We start from the raw sequence: 22,629 nt of genomic DNA, 5'->3' as shown, positions 1-22,629 counted from the left end.
ACACACACACACACACACACACACACACTCACACACACACACACACACACACAATGCTTGCAATTCATTGATCGGCAATATTGAATGGAAAATAGCACCCAAGTGTGACATGAAAATGGGCGGGCTAATTTGTTAGTACCCTGACACAGCACACAAAGATTATTCCCCAAATCAGCATCATTGACCCCCTCATAGTCCTGGAATGTAAATGAGGCCAGCCTTGCTATGAACAGCATATAAACGCCATTTGAAGACAATAAACCCATGCCGTGACGAGCCCGGCTTTTAATTATGAAACCATAACCCGGCATCCAGAGTGGAAAAGCCACATCTCATGTATATTATCAATTAAATGAGCATTCACAAAAATAAGGGGGGGGTGGGGGGTGCTCGGGGAACGGTCCATGCAATTGATTGATTGCACTCTAATCACCAAACTGCTTGAATGACAAGTGACATTTTGCCGAATATATTAAAATAAAAGACCCCACTGTGTATTGGGCTCCAGTTGGGCATCGTTTAGATAATATTTATTCGCCTGTTGAATTCTGTGCAAATCCTAACGGAGCGATGGGTCTTGGGGACAAAGCTGCCACCAATCGACACATCCTTTTCATAACAAATAATAAGCTCATTAAATGGCTGAAAATATTTTTAAAAGCCATTATCTGCCCCATTTCACTTTAATTATCCAAATGTCTCCAAGACATCCATGCGTAGTTTTGCACAAGATTTGGGGTTTTTCTTTTGGGTCAAACGACAAGCAGACAGATGAGTGAGGCTCAGCCAACCCTAATGGTAATCGTAACGCTTGACGTGGTGGACTAAACTGAATAATTAGTTGTACAGTGCTGGAAGAACCCCCACCCCCCCACGAACCATGTTTTTTTTTTGATACATTTATAATTACAGAATGCTTGCAAGTAAATCCAACTGTAAAATAATTGCTTCTCCCTGAAGTAGGGTGTACCATTATTCACAAGTTTCTGTCTTTGATCATACTGCTGCATAATTATCTAGCCCAAACTACTGGCCATTGCACATGCAGGCCCAGGCCCATGGTACAAAGATGAACACGTGAGCCATGAAGTGCAACACTGCTGGACAGAGAGACATTGTAATGAAAGGAGAATTTGCCCCATGCTACTTGACAATTACAAGTGACAAGTGACAATTCACCGACCTGGGGAACATGGAGCCACAGCTAAATGCTCACGCTAACTTCTCATTGGGCTAAGGACCAGCATTGTTAATGGGAAAGCCGCAGGGCTGCAAAGTCGTTCATATATTATTTAATTTGCTCCTTTCTTACAATGAGCTAAATAAGAATCTGAGAATGAAGCGATTTCCACAGCTTAAAGCTTTGGAAATGGTCCTATATAGTTTCTTTGTCTGCAACATTTTGTACTTTTGTACTATGCTCATAGTATGTGATATGATTTGACAGATGTAATACGATTTAATGCAATAGGATATGTGACATCTGACATTATGTGTGATATGATATGGTATGATATATGATGTGATATGATGGTGTATTATGGCAGGATACGATATGATCCTGATATTATCGCTTATCGTAAGAACCAGTGATACTTGAAATAGTTTTACGTTACATTAGTACGCATACCATAGAAAGGGTGATGATTAATTATCTTAAATTAAATCAAAGCAAAAACACATACGTACAAAGTACTTTGTATACAACAAACAAACAACTTTTATATACGCAACTTACAGTAAATACAGAAATAAGGCCTACATGTTGGGGATTGAACCAAGATCCTCCCGGCTTTAAGCCAACCCTGACCTGCACTATCCAGTCCCTTAACCACATTCATTATATTCATTTAACTACCTCCTCCTTGCATGCACCCATGTGTATATGAATACATAAATTAAATAAATTACAATAAAATCCCTTTACAAGGGATATATTGTGTTTCACACCACTGACCAATGCCTACAGACACTTAAACAGACGGCTGAGTGCGAGTTAGCCATTTGTGAAATGAATCTACAGCACCAGAGTAGTTCATAATAGTGCAAATTAAATATTGTGGACCGTGTCTGACTCATTTGTTCACTTCACTTTGTCAGTTTGTGAGTGTAGAACTTCAAACACACCACGTAGGCTCACATCAACAGTTGGCTGACGTTTTATCTATCAATTGTTATGTTGTACTTTTACTTTTTCCAAAAATTGTAGTTTTCAATTGTGTCCTGCGATTATAACAGTCAGGGAAGCGGATGTCTTGATGCAATGTTGCATTTTCATCTTTCAAACACAATGATCCACACGTGGCTCTTACTCTGAAAGGTCTCGCTGACTTTCAAAGTCACAGTTACAGCAGCTTCAGTGTGACTGTCTTTTTGCAGATATTACTGAATGGCAGACGTCATGGTTAGACAGATCCTCTGGGGCCCCCCCGGGGAAAAATGTACCATGGGCCCCTACTGCCACTAGCAATTCACATTAGCCAACAGTGGCCTGAACATTCACAATCCCAACATGGGCTGCATGTATTAGACCTAATGTATTTACCTTAACCGAATAAGGGCTAACTCCCGATGGGATATTCTTGTTTTACTAAATAAACCCATAGTCAAATTGAATTGCACTGTTTACAATCTGATGCTGGCATTCAAAAGGTGGAGCATGCAACACAATATAATAAACTAATAACAATGTATCTACAGTAATATCTATAGTTAGGGTAGCATTGATGAATGTGTTGTTCACACAAGACAATGATTCACTCATAGCATTTAAGCATTGGGAGATTTTGGACTGCATTTAAATGCCTAATCAGCTACAATGTTCTAATTTTATTGAAACTAATGCTATTTCTAGAATAGCAAACATAAACCATGTATTTTGCACAGGAGAAAGACATTGGTGTTAGTTAGTGCTGCAAAAAAAGACATGACATTCAATTACCATAGAGCCACCCACTAGGGGGTGGGGGGGAAGGGGCATAAAAAATGGTTACCGAAGAGCAGAGACAGGGGAATTAACTAAAAAGTCTTTAATTACACTTCATGGACATTAATCACTGTGAGAGATGAGGTTCATTTCGTACTCGTCTTCATCTTTATCATGGAAAAAAGGGGCCCTTGATTGGTCAGAACGGAAGGTACTTTCATCGTCCCAACTCTTTCCTTTGGGAAGGGGGTTGGGGGAGATTGGGGGGAAGAACTGAACTTATTTCAAGGATAGCATAAACCCAGAGGTCCAGGGTTACATGGCTGCATATTTACATTTTATTAAAAAATGTCAAGCTGTTACTGCAAAACCCTACTTTGCATTTAAACCATCCAAATGCCATGTTTAAAACTGAAACGTAAAGTTTTTTTTAATCCAGGGACTATAGTTACACTCCCCCTAGGGTGAGTGAATTTGTTCATTCAAAAATGGGTTCTACCAATTATTTTTTTACTTGAATAATTACATATTCAAGTAATAATCACTTAAATATAATTTTATTATTTCATGAAATAAAATGAGTCTCTTCAACTAAATCATCATGAAATCCATCGTCTCTTTTAGATGTTTTATACTCAGCATTTAATCATTTAAAACCACACCGCATCGTACAAAGCAATGCTACGGGCTCTTTTGAAAGGAGGAAATCCCCTTATCCATTCCTGTAGTCATCTATCAAGAGACTGAACTAAGAAGATTCAATAAGATGTTTCTTTATTTATCCAACACAGGTGGATTCATGTGCCGCAGCGGAAACTATTAGGAATCAAAAACAACATTTTAGTTTTACATAACAGTATGGACTATAAATAAATACAAAAAAAACGTAAGACACAATAACAGTAGTAGCAATGCTATTCCAATGCCAAAGAGTAAACAGAAACATGAGAGACAGTTAAAGTAGACATCAGCTCTCATGGTGTTGTCCTATCAAGAATATAAAGGGTTCAGTATGCATGGTATGGCTCTTCAAAATATGAAGGGTTCAGTATGCATGGTATGGCTCTTCAAAATATGAAGGGTTCAGTATGCATGGTATGGCTCTTCAGAATATAAAGGGTTCAGTATGCATGGTATGGCTCTTCAGAATATAAAGGGTTCAGTATGCATGCTGTGGCTTCCTACCAGACTTATGTCTGCTTTATTCCCACTGGGGGCCACTCTTTCTTCATTTTCATGCGCCGACCAGGCCCAAAGGTCATGCCGGGCCAAATGGCTTTCTGTTGAGGTGTGTAGTTGGGGTTATGGGCGCTCTTAAACTTCACAGACTGAGAAATTGTATGCAGTAAAAAGGTTTTTATATCGAATATTTCAAAGAGCTTACAGAGAGTGAAGACTTCATTATCATCATCTTGCAAATGGTGTTTTCCGTTTCGGGAAAAGCGCTGCCAGACTGACCACGACCCTGCAGGAACCACAAAAAAATAAAAGAACCTGCAGGAAAATTAAGTTGACTTGTATTCAAGGGAAATAAGGAGAAAGCATAAATTAATCATCAGTGGGTATGTTTTGGTTGTTAAAGACTAGAGCATCAAACTAGACGTGGTCTGAAAGTGATTGCATTCTTAATAAAAAGTAGCATTCAACTCGCTGAGTCTGACTGTAGTATGGTCCCTCGCTGTCCCCTGAAAACAGGATTGCACCATTGAAACTTGCAGATGTAGTGAAGCAGTCTCACCCCACTTACTTATCCCTCCCAAGGGTGATCTAAAAGCCAGCGAGAGCCACCAGAAGCTACACATCCTAATGCACTATGCGGTGTGACCTAATTGCACTCTGATTGACTGGCCTGTCTTAGCCACAGCGCCCCCTTTTAAAGAAAAATATTGTCTCCTTAATCCGTAGTGACAATCCAAGGTACACCACTGTGTTCTGTGTGATCTTACCATCTCATTAATTCACCGGGCAACGGAGCTTCATTGGAGAACAGCGGCGACATGGCTACCAGGGAAGCAAACCTGCAACCCTGATGGCTTGTTTCATCACAAAACGAATGTATTGCAAGATCAAGTGCGTCACAAATTGAACACGTTGTCCCCACTGACTCGAGTGATCCACGGGTTGGGGATGCGGCTTGACGTGTGGAGAGAACATGTTCGTAAATGGAGAAAATAACTATACAAATAAAAACCTTGGTGAGGGTTGACGCTGTGAAGCTGAACGTGACTGATGCATGTTTGATTAAAATCAAGCAACCGGGTTCCGTTTCCGATTTGATTCTCCCCCTCTTGCTTTAAATCTTTCCCAGTCTCTATTGCTCTCCATCTCTCTCGTTCTCTTTTTCACTTGCTCCATCCCTCTCTTTTTTAAATCTGTCTTTCTTATGCTCCTCTCTTTGTATCCATATATATATATATATCCATATATATATATATATATATATATATATATATATATGGATACAAAGAGAGGAAACGTGTGTGTGAGTGCTGGTGTGTTGGTTAGTTGTAATCTGAAACATCACTGCTAGATGCCACTAAATCCACCAAACTGCATGTTTAAAAACAAGACAAGGGTGTGACATTGAATGTCACACATTTAAACAAGGAAGGAGAAACTGATGATTGAAGGAAGATGTGTGAATTGACCAATGCATCCTCCCTAGCTTCATCTGCTGATGAATTTGCCAATCAAAAAGATGAAGAAGAAGAAAGAAAAGGGTGTGACAATGAATGTCAGTAAACATGAACCCATATTTAGACATTCAGCCTTCAGTGGCTAATATAAACATTTCAATATGTTCAATCTTTTCTTTCAATATGTATTGCATTCCTTCAGTAATTTATTTTTCAAAAATCATGCCACTATAACAAATGAAAGACATTTCAGTTAGCTTACTAAAGTTAAAAAATATAATAAAATGAAGTATGTTTAGTTTTTTTTCTGTCAGTGTTTTCTGCCAGGCTGAATGTCTAAATATGGGTTCATGTTTACTGACATTCAATGTCACACCCTTGTCTTTCTTCTTCATCTTTTTGATTGGCAAATTCATCAGCAGATGAAGCTAGGGAGGACGCATTGGTTAATTCACAAATCTTCCTTCAACATCAGTCTCTCCTTCCTTATTTAAATGTAAGCTGCTGTGGGTAAGATTTGAAAGACGTACATAGAGAGTAGTGAGAGAAGGAATTTGTACATAAACATCCCAAAAAAACGGTGAATGTCAAGCAAGACTGACTCCCCCTAACCAATCAGGAAAGAGATTGCCGTGATTGGTCAGGTAGCCGAGAGTGGTCTAAAATCACATTCTCTCAGAAAAGAGGCGGGCGCAGTCGACCAGAACTATAATATTCTCACAAGAATATTTCACTCACTAATAGCTGATGAATGGCTCTGCAATTTTATAACATATTATGTTAAGTATAGCTCCTCAAATCTTATCTGCAGCACTTTCATTTTCCATACACAAAACCTTGTTCTGATCTCTTCCTGCCTAGCCTCGTACGTGGGGCTTCAGAATGCATAGAGGGTTGTCTTGCGAATCGGAAGGGCGTAGGATCAAGACCCTACTTCTCCTTATTCTCGAGGTGTCTCTAAGCAAGAGTCTCTCACCTCACCCTAACAGCACCCGAGGAGCTGGCTGCTGCCTTGCATGGCTGACACCACTGTCTGTGTATCAAAGTGTATATGAATGGCTGAATGTGAGATTCTAATTGTAAAGTACTTTGAGTGGCCCCAGGTCTGAAAAGTGCTTTATAAATGTAGTCCATTTACCATCTACGCAGGGCTGATATCTCTGACGCCCATGCCTAATGTGTTTCACTCAGCACCTATGTGAATGCATCTCCTTGGATCAAGTTCAAGAATGACGATTGATGGACTTCAATTAATTGGATGATCATGACCATTACTAACGGGGTGCAGTGGGTGCTATTGGAATGTATTTTGTGGAATGTCCTTTTTTCTCAAATGTTTTCCCTTTTAATAAAAGTGACATTTTTTAATACATGTTCGGAAGAAAATATAAGAGGGACTTTTAGGGCACAGATGGAAGGCATTATTCTGCCATTCACAAGAGAGCCGATACTAGATCCACATATTTAGTTGGGGACAACCTCCACATTGTCCTTGCCGGAACTTGCTTTGTACCTCCTTGATTTGGAGCATATACAAGCCCGAAGAAGTGTCACCTCATACGTGTTTGAAAGTGCAGAGACTAACTTTTGTGATAGCAAAGATAGTCCTCCGCTGTACATATGCCTCGGCACTGACAGCATTTAAATTGGCCCCTTGGCGAAAGCTTTAGAAGTAAAAATGAGCTCGGATTCCTGCGCTACTTTTTGAATAGCAATAATAATATAACAATGTCAATTACTTTTTTACCCAAAGCATACACCAAATAATTAAAAGGGGTTGGGGGTTTGTTGTAGGACTTTTGAATTGTTCAGAAACAAATATTCATTATAGCAGGATATTCATATTACCAAATTCAATGTATGTTATTTGATTTGAAAGACCTTTTGTTTATTTGGACTTTAATTTAAGATGTATCATGTTGATACGTTAAATGCCAACCACTTGCATGTCCATGTATTTGAATATGATCCATACATGAATATGGAGGCCGATTTTAAGTAAAGTAATAAATGTTGCCACGTGATAAAACAACTGAGCTCACCGATGCTTCTCTTTGAAGTCCCTCTTGTGCTCTGGGGATCCGTCAGCCAGTTGGTTACAGAACCACAGTTTGTTAGGAAAAACAATTTGCAGCTTTGGAGACTGGGCTTAGGTCTTCTCTTCAAATGCAATTTCACAGTCAATTCAGGTGAGCTCGGGGGAGCTTCAGAGAGTTGTCACAGCGTAGTGGACACTTCATCTGTCACATCCGCACACCGCTCTTGGTTTGGGGAACCGATGAATACAAGGGAAGAGCTTATCCCCGGCTGTGACCCGAGACTACAACGACCTTCAACTACAGCGTGGAGCCACAGCTCAACATCACCTTACGCACTGGTCTACGTGGATGGCATAGCATGTTAGGAATCAGGATGTTATTAGGTTTATCATTTAGTTATGAATATAGTGGAATGAAATGTTCCTTTTAGGGCTGTTGTGCAAATGTTTGATAACGGTCAAGGGTATTAAAGGACCAAACTTTGCACATAGAGAGCACACCACTGATACAATGATAACATTTTTAATAAAGTAGGTTTGTATATTTATATCCTGGAAATTAAAATAAAGTTTGGCAGTAAGTTTTAGTCATTTTACCGGTTTGCTTTATTTTGACAGAGCAACCGTGATCATTATAATCTTTAATTAAGTTTCTGCTGTCGACTGAGAAGGATTTTATTGCATCAAAATATATTCTTTTTATTATGTATTTAATTTGAAGTGAGATTTCTCTTATTTATTTATTTCAGTAATTCCTTGGCTTGAAGAACTGAGTTAATTAACTCTACACATTGATTATCACTAAAGAAAAAATCTTTTAAGATTGATGGAAGATGTGACTTTGGAATCATTTGTTTCATTTATATTTTTGAAGGATTGTTTCTTTTTTTTAAATAATGAACTGGTTTAGACCTTTGAATCTACAAAATAGTTTTCTGTACTACATGAAGATTTTGTTTATTAATTTATTTGTTGCCTGCCATGACTTTATAGGTTGTATAAACACCGGATTGCTATATTTTGACAGAGTAATCATGAACAATATAATCTTCCATTAGGTTTCTGCAAAAGCTGCCTATTGAGGATGATTTTATTGCATCAAAATCAAATTTAATTTGATGTAAGTTTTTTTTTACTTTTGTAATTCCTTGCCTCAAAGTACTGTGTTAATTACCTCTACACATTGTTTATCACAAAAGCAAAACCATGGAAATTGTAACTTAATAATTGGTTGTTTCATTTATATTTTGAAAGATTAAAAGTTATAAACTGGTTTATGCCTTTGAATCTACAACATAGTTTTCTGTATTCTGCACTACATAGAGATTTTATTTATTCATTTAATGATGTTTTGCCTGCCAACTTGACTTGATAGATTGTGTAAACACTGGTAGGCTACAGCTGCTGGTAATAAGCTGCTTTAAAGGAATGGAGCCATTTCTAATTACAAATATATTCTTTATACAACTTGTAGTGTTTGTCAGAATTTGGATGGCAGTTTATTTCAGCTCTGTGGCTGAATAACATGCATTGGAAAAAAGTATACAATAAATGTTAAGGGTCCAACTATGGTATTAATTAAGGAATAAACCACAATGGGCTATCCAATATTTTGAAATAATGTGATTTGGTAATAGTAAGCAACCTATTTAATAGCCCAGAGTAGTTTACCACAATTACAAACAATGATTAGATATTAGTTAACCTCATCTGTCACATTATGGTTTATGATTACCTTAAATCAGCTTGTATCAAGGAAGCATCTAGTCACCAGATCTATTAGATCAGATTTGTTGTTGATGTATTTGCAGCACATTGATGTGAAACTGTTAAAAGGCAGAGGTTTCCTTCTATTGAAAGGGTTAGGGTTGCACAACATTGCAACGTTTTTGATAAATCCGGATCAAGTATTCAACAATGTTGCGGTGTCATGTAGGTCCAGGTCATTAACACATCTTTACTGTCCCCAATTGCTTCCCTTAAACAACCATTACCATTATAATTTGTTAAAATCACCTTGTTGTCTATTCTGCCTGGGAGCATTTTGCATGAAGGCACCTGCCAATAATGTAAATACCAATATAGCCCTTCGGATAAGACATTTTGTGAAGTACTTGTAGGGCGATAGACTTATGTTGTCCACCAACTTCATACTGACTTTCACACATTGATTCCAAAAGAGAAAGGTCTGTATTTGCATTTTATACATTGGTGGCAGGCTGGTGGCTTGACTACCTAGACCGCTTTGTCCTTTTAAAGTCACAATGTATAAGTTTGAGCCCCTCTGAGTGAGTAGACCTTCAGAATACATAAAAACCCTTTAAAATCAGCGTTTTGTCCACTCTTTTTGACGCAAACTAGCATAGCTCGGCTGACTGGGTGGCGTGAGTGGGGGGAGTTTCATGAGTTTCGATAGTAAGATTCTTGTAAATAAAGAGCGGTACGGGCTGGACAGCAGTTTATTAAGAATAAATAAAGATATACAATGTACTTTTATTGAGAACATTACTGAAATACTATTGATCAGAATTGAATACAGATATTTCTAGGTTATTTTAAGCTATGAGTAGGGCTAAACGATTTGGGGAAATAATGTAATTGCGATTATTTAGACCAATATTGCGATTTAGTATGCAATTTTTCTTTTAAAAGTTCCTTATGTTCTGTATTATTCACTAAGCATAAACAATAAATCATTCCATAGTATGACCAACACAACATTGGATACAGTCACCATATAAACTGCTCTTTCCTTTAGGCCAGGCCTATGTGTTGAGATGTGTTGATGCATGAATTGATATTATAACGTCATTATTTTTATCTATTGAATTGTAAAAGAAAAATAATTATGAATCTTACTTATCTCAAGTCAGTAACAATAACAAATCACACAAACAAATTGTTTGTGTCGTTCAGCCTAGCTAGTTAAGCGAGTTAATTGAATTGTTACACATTACAAAGTATTACTAACCCATATCTTTTGTTTTTTTGATTCTCAAAATCGACCTACAGAGTAAATGGGACATGAAATGTGCTACCGAACAAGCCCACAGCTTAAACAATGTGCCACATGCTCAATAATGCATGTCCCTCTAGGACAGAAAACTAATTACTCAATAATGAGCTGCATGGCTGGTTTCAGATGACTTCGAAAGCACTGCATTAGGGGACATGAGGTGTGATGTACAATAGACAGGAATAGGAAATGAAAGGTCAAACCTGTGTGCTTTAGTACACCACATTGTCCTTAATTGACTTCCAATCACTTTGACCTTTTGTGTCATCTAGTAACCTTAAATTAGTAGGCTTACATGGTGTGTGTCACACACACACACACACACACACACACACACACACACACACCATTTGAAGAAAGTTATTTACTTCCTCTTATCGGATTATTCCACTGTCAAACCCACTGCTCAATTGTCCCGTATCCGTCACAAATTTCAAGTGCACAAGACTAAGTTAATTACTGCAACTTTGATTCCTTTACCTGGGGATTATCTAAGTGAATATAAATTGACGGTATAACAGTCAAAAACCTTTTTATTTCCGGATTTCGGTTTTTCCTAAGTCATCGAAAGGGGCTTAAGCAGGCTAATTAATTCAAAGCTTGTCTGTGTACTTAACATGCTAATTGCCTGGCAGCGCAACATATCTGCCATCGTCTCCTCAAAAAAATACCTTTCAGTCAACACCGCACGTCACTATATCAAGTGTCTAAAGTCCAGGACAGGCAGCAAAAAAAAACGTTGACTTGTTGATTAATTACGGCCCTAAAAAAACGTAAGACCCAAGGGACTGTAATGTTATGGATATTGGCTAGTCTATAAATCTAGTATGGTCTTTACAACTCCGGGGCACAGGGAGATACACACAGTTGATAAATGCCTGAGCTCGCTAGTCATTCTTTGTCATAAACACTGTGCCGGCAAGAATTAGTTGCATGCTCAGTGTACATTTGGCAAGAAATGCATACAAATAAAGAAACCATTGTCATTAGAGGGAAAGTTCAGAAAATATTTATATTTATTTTGAGACATAATTGATCGACATAATTAAATGATTATTGAAGGTCAAACAAGTGTGGAGAAGGGATGTTCAGCACAGAGAGAGAGAGAGAGAGAGAGAGAGAGAGAGAGAGAGAGAGAGAGAGAGAGAGAGAGAGAGAGAGAGAGAGAGAGACCATGTGGGCAAGAGAACATGTGAAGAATATAAAACAGGCTTAAATGGGCCATCTTAAAACCGAAAACTAAACAGATTAATCAACCTGCCGCAACCCTGCAGGAGCGGCATTCATAAACACAACAAATGGCTTCTAACATCAACAAAACAACAGTGGGGTATACTACAAACCTCGCTGAACATACCCAGGCTTCCTTGGGAAAACCTGTATCGACAGAGACACAACTCGCGATCAGTTAAATGGTACTACGACACTCACTTAGGATTCGATTAGTCGAGCCAGGTTTTCCACTTTAGGTTCAACGCGCGTTCACGTGAAAGGGGCGTTTATCGCGTCATTTTACTCACCTGGATGGATAGAGCAAGAGCAGTCTATTTCACTCAAGAGGAACAGATTGTCATAATTAACACCTAGGTGTTCAAAAATATGATTACAGCTAGGGGCAACACAATTGCACATACTGGCTAGGGAGGTGTGCTGGCAAAAAATAGTGTAAATTTGATCGTGTAAATTCGTATAAGTGAAAGGATTCTGCATTTAGTCTATAAAAAAACTATGCCAAATAATTGTTCGACATTAATCCCAATAGAGATGCTGATTTCAAACTGCATGAGCAACATCAAACCTGCTTTGTTCTATAATTTAGGGAATTCACTTTAAATACACCCTATGTAAGAAATGTATTGCATATGTTTTTCGACCGCTGTGAGGTAGTGGCAGTGGCGTAGTGGATTATTAAAAGACCCGAACGCCAGCGACCAAATTTCAAATCTCGGTTCATCATCAGGCCTTTTACCCCCATACTTGTGGTGCCAGCACGGTCGTGAGAACATGGATTCAAGTTCGAAATAAGTACAAAAATATAATTCCATAACCTTCAATAAATTTGTATTCCATATGACTTTTTAAGCTTCACACAAATGCGCATCACTTGGGAGACGAACCCCGCACGCAGAAATTAAAGACTGACGCGCTACCTCCAATCTAACACTCTCTCATGGAGACGCCCTGCGCAACAGCAAGCATTGTCTACGTAAGGTCCAACAAGGACGATAAAGTAGCGAATACCCTCTGATGAGAACCTGTATCTCTCATAAAGAATATTCTCAGGCAATTGCCAAGGGATCAGATCTGTCCCAAAAGACCCTCTGTCTCCGGAGAGACCCCTGTACGATATGGGCTCCGAGGTCTACGTGGAAACCCACAAATGGTGACGTCATTGTCAACGGAGGGGCGAGGAAGCTGCGCTTATCTTAGCTGAAAACCTGCTCCCGACCTGGTTTGGTTGACAGCATAAGTCACCATGGCGATACAGCAACGCTAAAAGAGATCGACTTTCGTGTCCCAGCTAACCCAGGCTTTGAGCGCAACATACCTCGCTAACCCACTAATCGAGGTTCGTAGTACAGGGCACAGGTATCAGGGGATTGTGTTGGATTTGTTTCCAAACAACATCGGCTGTCCAATATGCGGTGAAATGCTGTAATTGTTCCCTAACGTTCAGACAATTAGTAGTTAGATTCCTCTGAACAGCCTATGTAGGAAGCACCCCAACACTTTTAGTGAGAATGATAGACATGTCAGGTAATATCCAGTTTATCAAGCTAAGTCTAAAATTTTGGCATATCAGCAAAACCATAATGACCAACCATAACACACATAACTGCAAGGACAACATCAAAAAGACCTTTACCGAATCAGGAAGTGTGCTCGCCACAGTTCGCCGGCCTTCAGTACCACCCTGGGTCAAGGGATAGTCTGTTATCGGCTATGCTCGTCACTGCAAGCCAATGGGAGAGCTGTAGCTGTAGCCAGCCTGACTTTGATGCTTGAGCTGCTGTCACATTGCATCCCGGGCTGGTGGAGTGAGTGTAAAGGCATCCAAGAGCAGAGCAGCTCTCCCGATGGTTACACCTGGGAACCGCATCACACTACTACCTTTGATGGGGGAAAGGCCACACACACACACACACACACACACCAACACCAACACACACTTTGCTGTTGTAACGGATGGATCCAAAGTAGTCTGAATTAATGTGTTAACTGTGTGTGTCTCTTGAATTATTTGGACAGTGGCAACTGGTGATAAAAGTTGTTGGTGGGTGATGGGCAAAATGGCCTAACGAGCACATCACATGACATGTACATTACGAATATAGTTAACTCTTGTTCTAACCTAACGAACACATCACATGTACATTACAAATATAGTCAGATATTTTTTCAGGTCAAGGCCTGAGCCGGAGGCCACATATCCCAACTATGGGAGATGTTGGAGACTCATACAATGCACCACACATTCGCAAAAACAGGAGTCAGTCTGCTGATAACATTCGGCCACAGCTCAGGGTCAAGATACCCCTCGAGAAGCCCTCGCAGCTGGTTAGGAGAAACACAGAAGACACTCAAAGACATCAGAGCCCGGAGTCTCAAGGTCAAGCTAAACATCCAGAAACACACACACCTTGAAAGGCACACACCTCGTTGGGAGGGAAAATACAGCATAAGACTGCATCACACAGGAACACCTCATGCTCTTCTGAAGCAGAACTTCCACGGAGGCAAAGCTCCAGATGACCTCAGCGCTGTTAGGGACTTAGAAATATTCGATCTCTCACGCTTTATGAATCATTATTACCTTTGCTACTTTACTCATTAAATCCGAGGCCCTCGTGCTGACAGACTTTATTACCTCTCTGTCTCATTTTATCTGGTCAAGTAACTAGACAGACTGTTTTTCCCAACATGGGGCACAGTAATAGATGGGGGGTCTGCCGCCCCCCCCCCCCCCCCCCCACAAAATTTTTAATTTGGTAGATTTGATTTCCTGTCTTCTAGTGCATTTTGGGGATGGCCACTACCTATTACCTATGACCTACTTACTATTCATTCAGATTCATAGCCTACATCCTGACTTGCAGGGCCTGGACAAGCTTACACTGCATATACAGACCTACTTTATGGCCATTCCACCAGCCATTGCTATTTGACCCATTGTTGTTATTCTGATATTGAGGCAAATCATGATCACTGTCCTATTGTGTCCATTTTTGTGAGTCTCAATGTCTATTTCAAATGCAGTTAGACATATATACATAGTACTACATATATGTAGTTGTGTTGCGTGAATGCTGCTGAGGGAGGTAGCCTATTTGATTGATTCGCTGAATTGTCCAATCATGTGGTGATGAAAACAGAAAAGCCATGCCATTGGCCTGGGGCGCACACTGGTGCGACCAGGCCCGGCGATTGCCTAGGGTGCCAAAATGTGGGGGTGCCCACTAGTGGCGCCCTTAATTCTCACTAATCATAGAATTAGAAGAAGAAGCGAAATGAAACATGTCTATTAAATATGAACATCCTAGGGCGCGCCCCCCCCGTCAACAATCCCGATCGCATCGCCCCCCCCCCCCCCCTCCCCCCCGTCAACAATCACGCCAGCCCGTAATCGAAACCCGTAACCCCCCCGTCAACAATCCCGATCGCTCCCCCCCCGTCAAGCTGTCTCAGCTTGATAGACAGCAAAAAGTTTGCGAGCTTACATTGACTTCAATGTGGTTGGCGCCCCTGACTTGTAGGAGGGCTTTATTTCAAATGGCCAATAACAAGCCTAGCTCAATTTACGTTCATGGGGGGGGGGTTGCGATCTGTCGGAGTTGACGCGCCAGGGTTACCGCACCAAGACGCGCGTCAACACGTTAACGCTGAAATGCGATATGCCGGCGGGCCAATTGCTTTACATTAATTGGGGACATTACATTATAACAGGGTCCGCGGGCGGAATTGTTGACGGGGGGAGACTTTTCAACAGACTTTTTCGTCATGCACTCGTCGTGCAAATGCCTGTGGTGATTTTTCAAGTGCCGGTATAAATAGTTGACAACAGATCTCGGGTCAGTCAGGAACACAGAAGAAACCGCGGCTTTGGCGATCACGAGATCGCGTTGTCTGAAATCGCAATTTCGATCAGAAAACGATAAATCGTTCAGCCCTACCCACCGCCACTGTATTTGGATCACAATAAAGTTTGAAAGTAATGAAGAAGTCCTTTCTGGTGCGTATAGCGTGTACTGTGTACTGCGTGCACTGTGCACAATCTGCCGATTGTGCACAGTTTCTGCCTCAAAGCCAAAATCCTGTGTCATGCTCAAAGTACTACTACCAGAAAGCTACACATTTCGAAAGAACACGTGAACACATCTCAACCATTGCCATTGAGATTTGATTACTTTAACCACCGCAGTGGCAGTTTTGATGTCGGGACGTTATTATTGTCAAACTCGACGTGGGGGAAATCCGACCTACCCGTGCACGCCACAAACTTCTTTCTGACTACTAATGAATACATTTTTTTATTATGTTAGTTAAGTTAAGTTAAGTGTCTGCTTTTGCTTTGTTGAGACTGAAATAAGTTTGTGGCTTGTTGGTCGGATTTCCCCCACGTTCGACAAGTTTGGCAATAATAACGTCCTGACATCAAAACTGGCACTGCGGTGGTTTGAGTAATCACATCTCAATGGCAGACATGTCGGAAATTATATATTTCAAGTCAAGTCAGCTTTATTTATATATCACATTTAAAAACAACAGAGTTGACCTAAAGTGCTTAACAACAATGACCACACACAATGAATATAATGAATAAAAGTGTGAAGGGTGGGTGGGTTGGGATCAAGGTAGATTAAAAGCTTGGGAGAAAAGAAAAGTCTTTAAGTTGGACTTTAAGCTGTCAGTGGTGGGAGATGACTTGATGTGTGGTGGTAGACTATTCCAGAGTTTGGGGGCAGCAACAGAGAAGGCTCTATCACCCTTGGTTTTGAGGCGTGTATAGGGAATGCAAAGAAGATTCTGCGATGCAAACCTGAGTGACTTTGGAGCACTGAATGGAATTAAAAGGTCACCTATGTAACTAGGTGCCAAACCATTGAGGGCTTTAAAAACAAAAAGTAACATTTTAAAATTAACTCTGTGCTCCACTCCAGGTAGCCAGTACAGTTTGGCCAACACAGGAGTTATATGATCGCGTTTCTTAGATCTAGTTAATAATCTAGCTGCTGCATTTTGAACTAGCTGAAGTCTGTTGAGAGCGGAGTGGGTCAGACCTGCATATAGTGAATTGCAATAATCAAGTCTGTGATAGATTTGATGAACGCATGTATTCAAGATCAGAGAAGGACAGAATGGGCTTCAGTTTTGCGATGGTTCTTAACTGGAAAAACCTACCTTTGACCACACTATTTGTTTGTAAATATTGTGCGCACTGAAGACCAAGAAAAATTCCTCATACGTGAAAATGTATTTGGCAATAAACCTTTTCTGATTCTGATACTATTTACTTGCTTATTAAAATTTAAAGAGGAGTCAAAGAAAACCTAGAGATTCTTGACTACACCGTGGCAGTTTGCAGAGAGAGGTCCTAGTGCATTTTTCAAGCTGGAAACATCACTTGGAGGGCCAAAAATGATGATATCGGTTTTACTCTCGTTAAGTTGGAGAAAATTTCTTGCCATCCAGCTTGTGATGTCCTTTAGACAGTTAAAAATATTCTCCAATAAACAGATGCCATCAGTGTTAACAGGCAGGTAAAACTGTGTGTCATCTGCATAGCAGTGGTACTGAATGTTATACTTTAAAAATGGAACCAAGGGGTAGCATATAAAGAGAGAATAAAAGAGGGCCCAGAATGGAACCCTGAGGAACACCACACTTTATAGGGGCAGAGGACGAGGAGCAATTCCCAAAACTAACTGAAAAAGATCTATCACTAAGATAGGATGTGAACCATCGCAAAACAGGACCTTGGAGACCAACTTCCTCTTCTAAGCGTTTCAATAGGATGTTATGGTTGATGGTGTCAAATGCTGCACTTAGATCAAGAAGCACCAAAAGGGCACAGGAACCAAAGTCAATCGCTATGAGAACGTTGTTTTGGACTTTAAGCAAGGCAGATTCAGTGCTGTGCAGAGATCTAAAGCCTGACTGGAATTTATCACATATATTGAGCCAGGGTATCCGCGGTGTCTTAAAAAGTATTAAAAGGTGATAAATCAATTTTGGGAAAATTAAGACCCTTAAAAAGTATTTAAAAAGTATTTTCACGACTTTACTAAGTCTTAAAATTTGTAGGTATTTTTTCCTGAATTCGCTGTCCAAGAATTTGGGTCCTAAAAATATCGTAAACGTGTAAAAATGTATTTGTTTCCTTAAAAAACAAAGACGAACCGGTACATAAAAAACGACGCTATTGTGGGTGCGTTCGTAAACTTTCTCCGAGAGCGCCAGAGTGCATTCGGAAATTCACAAAGTAGCCTACGCTCTGGCGCTCCCAGTGATTATTACGAACGCACCTATGAGCGAAAAAACGGAAGAGAAGGCTCGGTGAACGGTCATGGGGAAGTGCAAGTTTGCGGAGTCCTGGCTTGACATGCCAGACTTTAAAGAATGGCTGCAGCCAGTGGAGGGGAATAACAAGGAGGCATGTTGTAAAATGTGCAAGAAGAGGATTAACATCGTGTCTATGGGAATTAAGGCACTAAGGTCCCACATGTCTTGTGCTAGCCACAAAGCCGCTGCTAGCCGCCGAGAGCGGCAGCTCCCCATTGCTGCTTTCTGTGCACCACCACAACCTAGTGCCGTCACACTACCACCGGCAGCCGCACCTGAACCTAACGTTACGGCTACGACCTCGGGTCACTCTGCCGCCTCATTTTCTGCCGACATCAGGGTGGCGCTGGGCGGCACGGCAACGCTGCGTGCGGAGGTGTTGTGGTGTCTCCACACAGCGGAGAAACACCACTCGCTGAACAGTAACGAAAACTTGGTTGACGTTTTCAGGGCAATGTTTCCCGATTCCGACATAGCCAAAACTTTTGCTTGTGGTAAGGACAAATCTGGTTACATTATACGATTCGGCTTAGCACCATACTTCAAGCAGGAGCTCATCAACACAATCAACAAGGCTGGCCAGTTCGTCTTAATGTTTGATGAGTCGCTCAACAAATCAACAAAAAAGAAACAGCTTGACGTCCACATTCGATTCTGGGAAGATGACCGTGTCCAATCTAGGTAACCTCTGTTTAATACTATACTATATAATCTATACACTATATATTTTTTCAACCTGCACGCACCTGTGTGTGTGCGTGTGTTGAGTGACACATTAATAAATATCTTTCTGTCTGGCTAGGTACCTTGGTTCACAATTCTTAGGACATGGAAAGGCTGACGACCTGCTACATCACATTAAAGTAAGTTAAATTACTAGCATTTAATTTTTAATTTTTAATACTTATGGACAATCGTGTGGCTAAAGTGTAGATTAAGAGACTGGGATGTGGCAAGTGACTCAAAACAGGTTGAGGGATTGGTTGTCTGTAAGGATAAACATGTATAAATGTGACACAGTGGTGTGATAAAGGTTACTGTTATGTGGATCTGAGATTTGGGTGTTGGGTGTGTATGCTTGCATGCACACATGCGTGTGTGGTTGCTGTGGGTCCTTTGATTAGCAAATTGTCTTCAGTATTCTTGGGGAGTGAAGTTGGCTGACCAGGCTAGCTGTTCAGTTTAGCTTGAATGGCTTGGAAGTAATTGGAGCACATTACCTGGATGTACAGTGAATAACATTCATCTATGTTTGTTAGTACCACTTGTTTGTTTCACACAAAACATTAGATTACTGGTATGCTGCTATTATAATTTTTGCTTCAGGAATTTGGACACCAAAACATTGTATTTCTTATAACCATTTTACATATAATAATGAGTGAAAATTGGGCTATAGTTAATATCTTACTGAATGCCATTGTATTTCAAAAATAAACATTCAAGGAATATTGCCATTAATATACATTGTATATATATAATAATATATAATATACATTATATATTGTTGTTGTGTTTATTCCCAGGAATGTGTTGCAAAACTGAATATGAGGCAGCTTCTCTCAATCAGTATGGACGGCCCAAATGTCAATTTGAAGTTTGCAGACCTCCTCCAGACGGAGCATGCTGAACTGTATGGTGCTCATCTGGTCAATGTTGGAAGCTGTGGGCTTCACACGCTCCACAACGCAGTGAAGGCAGGCTTTACCATGTGGCAGATGGACAAGCTCCTTCGAGCACTCCATTACCTCTTCCACAATGTTCCAGCCAGGAGGGAAGATTTTACTGCCTTGACTGGGTCCACCTCCTTCCCACTACCATTCTGTGGCCACAGGTGGGTTGAGAATTGTTTGCTATACATATTGCGACAGGATTTGGCCCGAAATGTCTGTTTTTATGTGGCAACAATAAAGTGAAATGACTGTTGAAATTGGAGTGACCTGACATTGTCCATTTTTGCATAGGTGGATTGAAAATGTCCCCGTGGCAGAGAGGGCAGTTCAAGTGTGGCCAATGGTCAGGTTGTATGTGGGTGCTGTCAGGCAGAAGAAGCTCCCAAACCCCAGTACTGCCTCTTATGATACAGTTGAGGCAGCACAAGCAGATCCTCTAATAATTGCCAAGCTCCATTTCTTCCTGGCGATATCCAGGACCTTTTACCACTTCCTGACCAACTATCAAACCGATGAGCCAGTTCTGCCCTTCTTTGCCAACGATTTGAGTGAGCTGCTGAAGGTAATCTCAAATCACTTGAGATAAAACATGGATGCAAACATACATATGCACACACACACACACACACACACACCAATTATTTTATTTTATTTTATTTGTTCCTTTCATGAAATTGCACAATAGAATATAAAATAAATTGATCACACATAATTTCAAATCAACATTTTTCATGATTAGAAAGAAGCAGTGAGAATAATTATCTGTTTAATGGATAGGATAGTAGGATGGTTCTGTCACTGATTACTTGCTATATCCTTTTAAGAGTCTCCTGTGGCGGTTTGTAAAGGGAGAGCTCCTGCAAGACACCACTCCGCTGAAGCTAACTAAAATTGACGTTGCTGATGAGGTGAATAGGGTATCCTACAAGAATGTTGACATAGGACTGGGTGCTGAATCTGCCATCAAGGTAATTTTGATATTGTCTATTTTCTTTTCAGGGATGTATTTATGTTTTTTTGCTTTCTGTACACCAATACAACTAGTACAATTTTTACATTTTATTCTATTTGTATTATTATTATTATTATTATTATTATTATTAATAATAATAATTGCTGACGTGGGGAAACTTTTTTTAGACTATTAAGCTTACCTTCTTCATCATTTACATTCTATGTTTATAGTCTGTTTATAGTCTGTTATATTTGTCAGGCACTTCAGAGCAAGCCAGGAAGCAGGGTTGGTGAGCTTTCAGTTCTCACCTTCAGGAAAGAGTGCATGCAGGGCCTGGTTAAAATCGTTCAGAAAGTGCAGGAGAAAAGCCCCCTGAAAATTCCAGTGGTCAGGGCTATTGGATGTCTGGACCCCAGAAGCATGCACAGAGATGCAGAGGGGTGCCTCACAAAGATGAAGACTGTAGTACGAACAATGCTGCAGGACAAGCAGTTGGCAGGAGGCGTCTCTGCTGGTAGGAAAAACATAGGGAGAGTAAAAGTTGAGACTTTATCCCAAAATTTAAATATCAAAGGGCAGCGCCAGATGCAATGTATGCAAGACCCAACCTCCTGCCTACACAGGGGAGAGATTTCAGGATAATCTAAACTTTTTTCAAATGCATCCATATGAAATAATTAAAACACAGAAGATATCTACAATACATTGTTTACATTTTTCAGACACTGTGCTGTGTATTTGTCCAATGAAAGATGAATAAAAGGACTGGAATTCTATTTATTTATTATTCTATTAGTAACTTCTTCTTTTTTTTATTTCTATTATTCCAGGTGATGTAATCATACAACAGTTCCAGAGCTTTCTCTCACTTGAGGCGAGAGACGAGGGATTCCTCTCCTTTCAGCCACTGAAGGAGCGACTTGATGTCTTCCTGCATTCAGCCCTCAGCAAGTCTTACCCAGAGCTATCCAAGTTTTCTCAGAGCCTTCTACTTCTGTCCCACGGACAAGCAACGGTGGAAAGAGGGTTCTCCATCAATAAAGAGGTTGAAACGTGCAACATCCTTGAAGCATCGATGGAAGCTTTGAGGTTGATATGTGACAAGATCAGTGTCTGTGGGGGTCTTTTGAAGGTACCTCTCACAAAGGAGCTCATGGCTTCAGTGGCCTCCGCAAGGTCAAGGTACAGGATTTACCTGGAAGATGAACAAAAGAAGAAACAGAGTGCCACACAGGGCCTCAAACGAAAAGCAGTGCAGGAGGAGATAGAAGACCTGAAAAAGAAAAGAATGGTTCTGACAGAGGTGTGCAGCTCCCTCCAAACAGATGCTGATGAGTTAGCAGAGCAGGCAGAGGGGAAATCTGGGACGTTAATGGCACAACTGATAACAAAGTCCAACACCCTGAGAAGAAGACGTAAAGAAAAACAGAATGAACTGGACCAAACTAAGAAGCTGCTGGAAACAAAATCAAATGAGCTGAGGCACATGCCATGACTGTCCTGATTGTTGTTGAGCGTGGAGCAATGTTTTTTTTAAATAAACTTTGCCCTTGAGTTATTATCCCAGCCTATTTTGAATTCTGTTGTACCATAGTGGTCTTAGTGGTCTGTAGTCTTTATCACAAACTAAAACTTGTCACTGATGTAAATGGTTGCGTATTGAAGTGGCGTGAGGTATTAAGAAATATTGGGATGGTCTTGAAAAAGTCTTAAAAAGGTATTACAATTAGCTTCAGGATTCCTGTATATACCCTGTGAGCGCACTCAGATAGGAAGAAACCTGAGAGAGGACAACCTTTTCTAATATCTTTGACAGAAAAGGTAA

The 22,629-nt window shown here is 40.4% G+C and overlaps 1 protein-coding gene across 1 annotated transcript; it reads left to right on the top strand.

The window, feature by feature from the left end:
- Window positions 1-18,630: 18,630 nt before the first annotated feature.
- LOC311353267 (uncharacterized protein) lies at window positions 18,631-22,299 on the top strand (the record flags this gene model as incomplete). The annotated part of the gene is made up of 7 exons (XM_084473111.1): window positions 18,631-18,857; window positions 18,979-19,039; window positions 19,703-20,010; window positions 20,141-20,411; window positions 20,674-20,817; window positions 21,063-21,318; window positions 21,635-22,299. 7 exons carry the CDS (start codon window positions 18,631-18,633, stop codon window positions 22,297-22,299), a joined length of 1,932 nt encoding a protein of 643 aa, XP_084329237.1.
- Window positions 22,300-22,629: the final 330 nt, after the last annotated feature.

This window comes from Micromesistius poutassou (genome assembly GCF_964030765.1).
Source record: "Micromesistius poutassou genome assembly, chromosome: 9".
Classification (NCBI taxonomy): domain Eukaryota; kingdom Metazoa; phylum Chordata; class Actinopteri; order Gadiformes; family Gadidae; genus Micromesistius; species Micromesistius poutassou.
The sequence above is the reverse complement of the archived record's forward strand: the minus strand, read 5'-3'. Positions and strand labels throughout refer to the sequence as shown.